Raw genomic sequence first — 10,254 nt, forward strand, 5'->3', positions numbered from 1 at the left:
AGCAGCCCGACGACCGGCACTGATCCCATTCGGTGGTGGGGCGCACCGCCTTCTGTCACCCCGCGGCCTGAGGTGGCTCCGAGACGGGCATGCCCTCCTCCTGCCCCCTCCCTCTGCGTGGGCTCGGGTCTGAAACGCAGGCGGCCCTCGATGCCCAAGGACCGCTCCTGGTATTTTGCTTGAGTTCCTCGTTTCTTGCGCTTAGTAGGTTGCAGTATTGTTTTCCTCGCATTCTGCGTTCTTACTAAAGCTTTTAGCAAGGTACACTTTCTGTCTTCTGGAACAAGCATGTAATCTGCACTGCTGAACTGCAAATAGCCTGTGAGCTATGTGAACGAAAATGGCGAGTTTAGTTTGGAAATACCGGTGAGCGTCAGTTGTTTGTGTTTAGTAGGAAGCTGCTGTAGTTGAGTTTGTGTCTAGATTCCCATCCTCTGCACCCACACCCCAAACAATAAAAACTTCTTGTCTTTTTTTCTCTTTCTTAGTTCAGATTCTCTATGGATATGTGAAAAAGCCGCTATTTGCTTTTCTTTATAATGGTTACCTAGAGGTTTACTAAGAATGGAGATTAAGCTAGATGTTCTTATCTCTACATGTATCAAGCAAAGAAAACCATGGCCTCGCATCTCATGGATTGGACAGGTAAATGTAATGAACTTTTATTTAAGTAAAATTCTGCAGAGAGTAGTTTTTTAATAATATAATACTTTGCACTTCTCTTTACAGGGAGAGGGGTAAAAATATGACTCAGGAAGTTATTTGAATGTACGCTACTTGACATTTATTCAAATAAATGGTTTGGTTTTCGATCTTACTGACTTGAGTCTGAAGATCGAGAATCTCTGAGATAAACAATGGGGAGACTTTTGGGGTTTTTGGTCTTTTTTTTTTTTTCCCTTCCCCCAGAAGACCCGTTCCTTATGAGATTGTTGTTTTGATTGTTCTAGTTTTTCATAACCTTCTTTACACTATGTTGTTAGAAATAATGAACAAAAAGTTTTTTCCCATTCCATCCCGGATCTGTTGAAAGATGTGCTTTCTTAAGCTTTTTTGATAATATTAAACTAATATTTTTTTTCTTCTCTTCTAATATATGATTTGAATTTAAGTAGGTAACCATTTAAAGCCATTAAAAAAATGAAATTATCTTTTTTTCTCTCAACAGGAAAAAGAGGCTATTTTTCTTCTAGATGATAAACATATAAATGAAATTAACCTGGCATCAGGGAAGACAAAGAAGAAAATCCCTCGGCTGCAGTCATTGTTGAAAACTGTAGTTGTTTTAACAACATCAACAAATGGTTAAGTGTAATATTTATTATAAACTCATGTTATTTTATTTGTAGTTGTAACACTTTAGAAAAGTAGAATATGTAAAGGGTCTGTGACTTCACTGTCAGCTTTAAAACTGTGGCTCAGATGGAAGGGAAGTAATTTTAAGTACTTCACAATAATATCCTTCAAAACATCTCTCCCTCGATGAACACAGGTGCTTGGTTGGCAGGAATACTTACAACAGGAGAGCTATTTCTTTGGAATAAAGATCAGGACTGCTTGAAAACTGTGCCAGCAATCGAAGAGTCTAGGAAAGTAGTTGCAGCAGCACAAGGTAGGTTTTTTTCGATTAATCTTTTAAAAAATGAATATAGTGAAAGTGGTTTTCCTTTTGTTAAGTGTTATTGCACAAGTAAAATCTGTATTCTGACATTGGTTTGCATTTGTATGATTTGTGTGCTAGGTAAGCGTTGACAAATGTCCTTTTTGTCACTTGAATGATACAGTTGTTTGCATTTAGTCTCCTGTAAAGAGTAATTAATTTTTAAATACTGTAAATATTTTTTAATGGTTAGTTTTTAATTGTGGAAAAACCATTCCTTACTAGGTTATCAATACCTTGGAGCAGACATACATCTGATGTAAACCCTATATGTGTAATTTGAAGTTTATTCTGTAGGTAGGTTTTTATGACAAATACTAACTGGAGACAATAATGTAAAGGCACGTATTGGCAAACTTAAATATCAAATAATGTCATGTATTGAATAATCTCACTGATACCAGGTTGTAAAGTGAAATGCTGTACAAGCAATTCTGTCATTTCAGGGAAGATCAGTAGTGCATTTAGGAGCTGAACATAGTAGATAGTAGAGCACTTACACATTTGTTAATAGTTTCTATGAAAGATGGATTTCAAGAAAGATGATCTCAGGAAACAACTCTGATGGTTGAGTCTTGTGGGAAAGATAATTCATAAAATGCATAAAATTGTCATACCATCTGACATTACTGCTGACCAAGGTCTACTATCAGTGATGAAGCTGGAAATGAAAGATACTTAAGATAGCAGCTTAGATTTCTTACGATAGAGCAGAAGAGAAATTTTCTTTCTTTATTCTTTTTAAATCTAAATCTAACAGAGGAGCAGAAGCTGTTCTGGCACATGGTTGTGTTTGTTCTTTTTTTTCCCAGAATGTTTAATGAGATTGTACTTGTATGTATCTGGAGATGGCAGAAAGGCACTATTAGCTACTCCTGCAGCATGTGTCTTTTTGTGGGAGAGCACAGAAAATGAAAATACTTCCTCTTATAAAAATTCTTGTGGGCGCTGGACACAAATTTTGCCTGATGAGTCGGTCATGTTGCCTTCTACTGAAGAAAAAGAAATTGGAGTGCATGCTGCTTTCATACAAAACGAGGTAAAAAAATAAGCCCTAAAGCAATCATTTGATCTTTTAAGTAAATTAGAGCCAGAGAAGCTACAGTGAATTTTGAGAGCAACGTCTGCCTCTTTGGTGGTGTGTGTAGGCTTAATTGTTCAGTTCTTATTAAAGTTAATGACAATGTAAAAACAACCCTACTGGGTCAGATTTAAGTTTATCTGGCCCAGTAATATTCTTGCCAGCGTTTATATTTCTGAATGACAACATTGTGTTGTTTAACCTGAATTGTAATAGCTATTGATCTAAATATATAATTAAAGAGAAAATTGTGTGTAATCAGGCTTTTGGATTTGTTCTGATTTGGTTGCGCTTTTTATTTTTTTTTCCACAGACACTGGGTGATTGCTGTTTGTACTCCTTTGTGTTTTACTCTGGAGAATGTTTGGTCCTCACATTTTTGATTCTTCGATGGCATGAAAATAGCTTTAAATACGTTAGGTAAGTTCAAAGATACTTGAAGTTACATTAGCTGGAGGAAGATTTTTATTATGAAGTGCTTTAGAGCTGGGATTCAGAGCTGCAATTAACACATTTACATTGGTGTCCGATTAGCCTGTGGTTACAAGCACCTACTTACGTTTGCATATGTATGTTCATAGTGTGCTACTTTATGTGTGCATATATGGACAATATATATGATCCATATAGAGTCAATTTCAAGTATTTCAGTGTGGTTAACCTAACAGCATTTAGATATGTATTCCATACTTCATATTAACTTACACCTTAATAAAACTGAGTGTATTTATCACTGCTTGTGAGTGGCTATGTAGATATATACATGCCTGCACACACATGTGTATTAGTGTCAGGGAGTTTTTTGCATCACACTAATAGAGTTTCCCTTTCTTGTTTTTCATATGTTACTAGTGCCTACTGTGCAGCCATGAATGCTCTGAATACCTCTTTGTCTTCTTTCTTATGCATATTTGTGTATTTTATTTGTTTTCTGATCCCCTTTTCATCTCTTATGCCTAGACTATGTAAGAGTGTGCGTGTGTGCATGTTTCTTAATCTGGACTGGGACCATGTGCTGACACTGGCACAACCACTTAAAAACGCAATTGAATAATAACCTTGATTACACCTATAGTTCCTTCCTCTTCCCAAGTGAGATACACATATGTATGTGTTTAAATGGATATGTTCTCTGCAGGTGTAACTTGCTAAAATTTTGCCCTACGCCTGCACGGTACAACTACTTTTGTTAAATGATGCCCTTTTGATATTAACTTAGTAATGATGTCCTCCTTGCCCTACTACGCGCCAATACTCTTCACTGATTTTGTCAGTAGCATGGCAATGCCCTTCTGGTAATACAAGAAATGAAATAGAGCATAACATTCCCAGTGTAGAAGTGCTTATAGTGTATATACTAGTATATACTATATAGTATATACTATATAGTATACCATAGTACTTGCAACCTGAAATTGTAACCACATTTCTCAGCAATGTTACTCATGATATCTTTATGCCAACTATTGCTCAATTTCATTGCTTACTGTTGTTTAATTGATTTTTTTCATGTTAATACTTCATTTTTTTGTCTATTAGGTAGCATGCTTCCAAATGGAATCTTTCTTGCATTTTCTATCATGTTTTGACTCTTTTTAGTGGTATAGAATGATTTGTGTTCAGAGGGGCCTTTGAACATCGTCTAGTCCAACCCCCCTGCCATGGGCAGGAATAACTTTGGATAGATCAGGTTACTGGAAGCCCAATGCAATCTGACTTTGAACACTTCTTTGTTCAGAGCAGTATACTGTTAATTTTCAAATTCTGAGTATTCCTATGTTGAATGACATTGTACTGTCTGAGGAAGCTGTTCCTGGCTAGAATGCAAGTGCCTTAATGATACAGCATGCATCTCTATTTATTTGCATATTCTATATCTATAGCCCCCATTCCTGTCCCATAAAAATAATTCATACTGCTCAGACATAACTTTTAAATCTGTGTAAATACAAAATCTTTTTCATTTGTAAGGCTTTTGAAGAAAAATATTTTTTTTATTGTTCATGCTTTATGTATTTTTGTCTTGTGTCATATTTTACTGTATATGAATCATCCTGTTCAGCATAACTGAGTAACCCCTTGGTTTTGTTGTCTTTTTTTTTGGTATTCAGTTCTTTGCCATACCAGATCCACTGGGTACAGCAGACTTGTTCTCTTGTTAATTTGGTTCCTCAGTGTGTGTCTGTAAAGTCAAGAGGAGCTTTGCTATGTGCATTTGCAGGAGACGGACTTCTACTTGCGGTAGCTGTTAATCAAACTGATCCAAAGGTATGAGTGATAGACAATACGTCATTTAAGCTAATAGTTCAGTTTGAATGAAGTGGTAACAAGAATTTAAGAACACGTTTTTAAGAGTTATTTTCTAGCATTCTTATCGATGCATGTGATTATGTTCACATTGATATCCATAGCTAGAAATTCTGCTACAACTTGCAATTTTTTTTTAATGCTGTTGTTCAATTAAGAAATCCATGTAAGCTCCTCTGTCATTTCTTTATTATTGTATTTCCTGAAGATTAGAAATTAATTTCAGTTACTGCATTGTATCTGCAAAGATTCTGGATGATTCTCCATCAGGCCTCAGCCTAATGTATTGGAGGTTATGTTCCCACTTCATAATGTTATTCCTTCTAACAACTCAGAGGTCAAATCTTAATGTAGTTTTTAGTGCTAATGATGACAGGGAATATGGACCAGCTTATTTAGTGTACCAGGAAGAGATGATGCAGTCCTTCAAAGCTCCAGTTGTTACTGACCAACAAGACTGGAGAAGAGTGGTCTTACATTATTTTGAAGGTTTTAGAAAAAGTTATGTTAAAAAGAATGTCAAATTATATATTGAGTATATAGTAATCTTTAATTATTTTTCAAATGTAGAAATAGATACAGAAATTAAAAATATTCTAAATAGTAATAAATATTGAAGTGCAATGTCACTTTCATGTATTATAATTTTTCCAGTACATCAAATGGAATGCATAACTTGCGAATAGAAATTGTTTCTTACAATGATAACATTTTGATACGAACATTTATGTTTTCTTTACATTTTCTTTCTAGGCAACTCAGATTTTGTTTTTAAACACACTGAATTTTGTAACTGTTTCGGGTAGCCTTAAAGGTTGTAGTAGCAAGAATAGCATGGTCCCATCCAAGTTTATCAGGTCAGTAATTGATGTTTCTGCTGCTGTTGTGGATTTTTTGGTTTTGTGCTGTGGGTTGGTTTGTTGTGTCTTTTTTTTTTTAATTATCCTAACCTTTTCATACAGAAATTTGACAAAGAAAAATATTTTTTCCTGCCCAATTTAGATCTTACTGGGTTGGTGATATGAGTTGGACTCCTGATAACCTTTTCTTGGCTTGCATGTTAAAACGTGGATCTTTGATTTTATTTACATGTATGGGTGAATTGCTGACCTTGATTACTTCTGGCTGCTCTGTAGAATTTGGACCAGCAGAGTTTATTCCTTTTCATCCACTAATAACATACAGGTAAAAGGGCTTGAAAATGTTTATATGTTTTTGTCATAGGATCATATCTTACTTTCTAACATATTCTTTACAATTTTACATAAACTTCATCTTTCAAATTCACTCTTACTTTTTTTGTGTGTCTTCTCAGTACCTGTTTTTCATTCATAGTTCTTTTCTATTGTTTTTTTTTAAGTGTTTGAATTTAATAGTAATTAAAAATAGCATGTTTTTATGATGTAACCAGAAGCTAAACTTACAGAAGTACTAAAAATGCGGATTTATTTTAATCCAGTGGTGTTTCTCTCCTCACGATTTTAATTTTACCTATGGAACTTTATAACATGTTTCCTTACCAGATCTTGTAAATAACATATTTGCATGGACAAAAACTAGTTAGCTTTTTTAATGCTTTTTTGAGGTACTCCAGATCTAAGTTTTGAAATGATGCTGCTGGGTGCATGGGGGAATAGAAGGATCTCAGATAACCCTTTTTGGTATAAATTGAATACTGGTATCTTGCAAGCATAAATAGTGTTACCCAGAGTGCTCATCGTGCAAAAATTTAGACGTTTCCTTAAGAATTCCGAAGAGACCTATTGGGACAATAGAGTGAGTGGTATTAAATGTTCATAGGTTTTCTTCTCTATTCTGTTCATGATTATTACATGTGATAGTTGCTTCTTATTTTTTGATGTATCTTTATTTTAGACACCAGCACTCTTTTTGTCAAGACTCTAGTCACTCTCTTGGTTCTTCAGCTTCTGAAAGTGATCTTACAAGACAGAGATTCTCTGTTGCTTCACATTCAAGATTACCCTACCTTATCGTCTCTGATGGATACATGATAACACTGCTTAGATTTCATAACAACCTTTCGCCATCAGGATTTATAAGATCTCTTTTGCTTGATTCGACCCAGCGGCTCGAAAATATCCGTCGGAATTTGCTGAACTCCAAGGTAGGGTTATGAATTATTTTGTCGGCTTTAAGTAAAAAAACGTCATGTATATAAAAATGCATGAATTTTAAACTGAGTACCTCAGTTTGGTTTACTGTGATATTTGTATAAATTCCTTTGAATTATAAAGTTTTGAGAATTGTGTTGATCTGGAAAACAATGAATACACAATTTTCTCTGAAATTTTATTCCTTTGATGTCTGGGTGACATTTGAGTAAAATATTGTAAAGAGAACAGTCTTAACTCTCACTATATATTCTTTCTGGAACTGTAGAAGGCGTTGAGATTTCTGTACCTATGGAGTTGGTTCAGAGCATTGACAGGTATTATGGTACTCTGACCAATGCATTCTTTCAGAACGATGCAGAAAGTATTCTGTAAAACCTCCCTATCATAGGCTGCTGCTGTTTTAGAGCAGTCAGCAGCAGTCCCAGTGGTGCTATGTGCAGGTGTCCAGTAGGTCCTCAATGGAGGTTGTCAGTTAAAGCTAGCTTAAAGGATTTTTGTTTATTTTTCTGTCACTTCTAAATTGAGCTAAGTCTGGGAGAAGGGACACCTTTGAAGGAAGAGGTACTACAACTGTTGCCAACCACGTAAGATATAATACTAAGTTCAGAATTTTTGTGTTTGCTGATGGAATACAACTTCACTTCCAATTCAGTGTGTATTTTGGGTTTTTGGAGAAGTGAGTTATGATGGTATTCATGCATAAGCTAGAAGTGTGGGGAAGGATTTGAGGATTTAAAGAGACACGTTACTAGTAAGAGTACAAGAAAGCCCTACATGTGCATAAACTTGTAGGATCATTTCAGGGATCAAGAAAGCAGATTCAGCATGAAGCAAAATGAAGTTGTCTAGTGCTGAGAAAATTCTGTGTTCCTGAAGCATCATCAAACTATAGTTTGTTTCTATGCAACATATGCCTGCTAACCTGTTCTCCCTTTCTGTCTGGGACTTTTAAACTGAAGGTTTTTACAGAAGGGACCAATTTCTGTGTTTTGTTTAGAAATTATCTGGTTTGATCTTGCTAGAGACAGATAATAAGTTTTGTGTTACTGTTATTTCTTCTAGTCTAAAGGGAGACCTGTGTGTTTACGATCACTGTTGTCTTTAAAAGCTAGTCTTTTAAAACACGCTCAAAACCAAAGTTCCATCTTTTCCACCATTCCGAAATTCCTGGAAGAGGACACAACGGAAGTGAGTGAGAAAACTGTGGATTTACTAATAATAGTAGTTTTGCACTTATTATTATGCAAATGATTTACTTTTAAGGTATTCTAAATGTGAATAATTTTTTTCAAATAATATAGGTATATTTGCTCTTACTAGATATATTTAAAGTAATTCAATATGGGTTAAATTCTCATTTTCTTCATAGCTGTAAGGTCTATAGTTAGTTTTCAGAACTGATACTTTTCAAACATCTTATTTCTTCCAGCAGTGCATGAACTTTTTGAAAAATACTTACTAATCTACATAATCATCAGTTTATTGTAGTTTAATACTTTAACTTCCCTTTATTATAAAATTTAACATTACACTACTAAATATACTGGAGTTGTATATTAATAAGAAGTACAATATTATTATCCTTAGTAAATAAGATACTTATGCTCAATTTTAGAGGATTCTTCCATCAATTCCGAAATTTATACGTATCTTTTGGAAGAATGGCTCTGTGATCAAAGTTACTGTGCAACCTTTCCCAACTCCATTTCATGCTATTGGTTTTTGATTTGTTCTTTGAAGTTTTTGAGCTTTTGTTGAGTTGCTTTTATGTCTTACAGGTATCTAGCAAAAACACTTCCTCATACTCTGGGCTTAATAAAGGACAAGGTTTCACCTTTGGGTATAAAAACTACTGCTCTGTTTACAGTGTGATATTTTTTGTTGTTAGGTAATTTAATTTCTGCACAACTGTTCCAAATACCAATGTTTAGTTTGAGATCTAGTTGAAACTGCTGTGAATTAAAATTATTAGCAGTTAAGCAAGTTAGTTAAGCGTAAAGATTTCATTTCTGAGACTGACTGAATCGTGATTTCCTGCAGACTATGCTCGCTCTCAATAGACTTGATTTAAACTGTTGGATTTTTTTTGTCTGATTTAGGATTATGAAGAAGAATCAGATGACGAAAAGCACTTTTGCAATAGCCCTTCCAGCTTCTATAGCCAAAGAATCCATTCATTTGTTGGTAAAGCTGATCAAGGCCACTTAGATTTTGCGTCGATGTTTGATACTATCCATGCAGAAGACAATACTGAAGAGAAAGATAAATTATCAGTAGAACTATATTCCATTCAGAAAAACCTCCTTGCTTCATGGCAGATAGGGATTTCAAAAAACATTGAAGAGAAAGATACATTGCTGAATTACACAGTCAACTGCATTATCCATTTTTTCAACATTGTTCAGTTTGTGAAATGTTCTGTCCTAAACCAGGATGCATCTTTAAACAAGTCTGTGAAGAATACTCACTGGATGCATTGTATCCTAAAATATTTTCAGCAGTATTTAACTGTCCTGTATTGGCATTCGAGAGCCAGTCTGATGGGACACATGGCAAAGCTGACATTACAAACTTTAAAACTGATGCTTATAGAGCAACAAGATCAGTTGTTCTCAAAAAACCTTTTGGCATGCTTCTCTCTTTTGAAAATGATTTCTCACACTCTAAGTAGCATGTGCGTACTACAGTATGAGAATTTTTTTGCGTCTCCTCATGGTAATGCTCTTGTGGAACTTGACTCCCTCACTGTGCCTGTTTTCCTAGTTCTTGATGAGAGTACTACTCAGCAATTCAGGTCGCTGAAATCTCTGCTTAGAGAGCCTCCCCGAGCAGCAAACCATGATGCAGAAACAGAAAAAAGGTATGAATGACCTTTGCGTGGGGGAAAAAAAAAATTATACAGGACAACCAGGTGATCGGGCCCAGTCAGCATAGGTTTCTGAAAAGCAGGTTGTGCTTGACTAACCTGATCTCCTCTACAACACGGTGACCCGCTTAGTAGATGAGGGAAAGGCTGTGGATGTTGTTTCAGGTTTCTGAAAAGCAGGTTGTGCTTGACTAACCTGATCTCC

General features: G+C 35.3%; 1 protein-coding gene across 1 annotated transcript; it reads left to right on the top strand.

Annotated features, from left to right (window-relative positions):
* Positions 1-564: 564 nt before the first annotated feature.
* LOC104154649 (chromosome unknown open reading frame, human C5orf42) lies at positions 565-10,043 on the top strand (the record flags this gene model as incomplete). The annotated part of the gene is made up of 11 exons (XM_009694760.1): positions 565-645; positions 1,169-1,304; positions 1,493-1,612; positions 2,473-2,699; positions 3,055-3,161; positions 4,853-5,009; positions 5,802-5,905; positions 6,051-6,233; positions 6,924-7,173; positions 8,246-8,371; positions 9,283-10,043. Coding segments are annotated over exons 1-11 (2,252 nt in total), but the record flags the coding sequence as incomplete, so codon positions are not given.
* Between the last annotated feature and the right edge of the window lie 211 nt (positions 10,044-10,254).

Source organism: Cariama cristata, unplaced genomic scaffold (assembly GCF_000690535.1).
Source record: "Cariama cristata isolate BGI_N322 unplaced genomic scaffold, ASM69053v1 scaffold22102, whole genome shotgun sequence".
In the NCBI taxonomy this organism is placed as follows: Eukaryota; Metazoa; Chordata; class Aves; order Cariamiformes; family Cariamidae; genus Cariama; species Cariama cristata.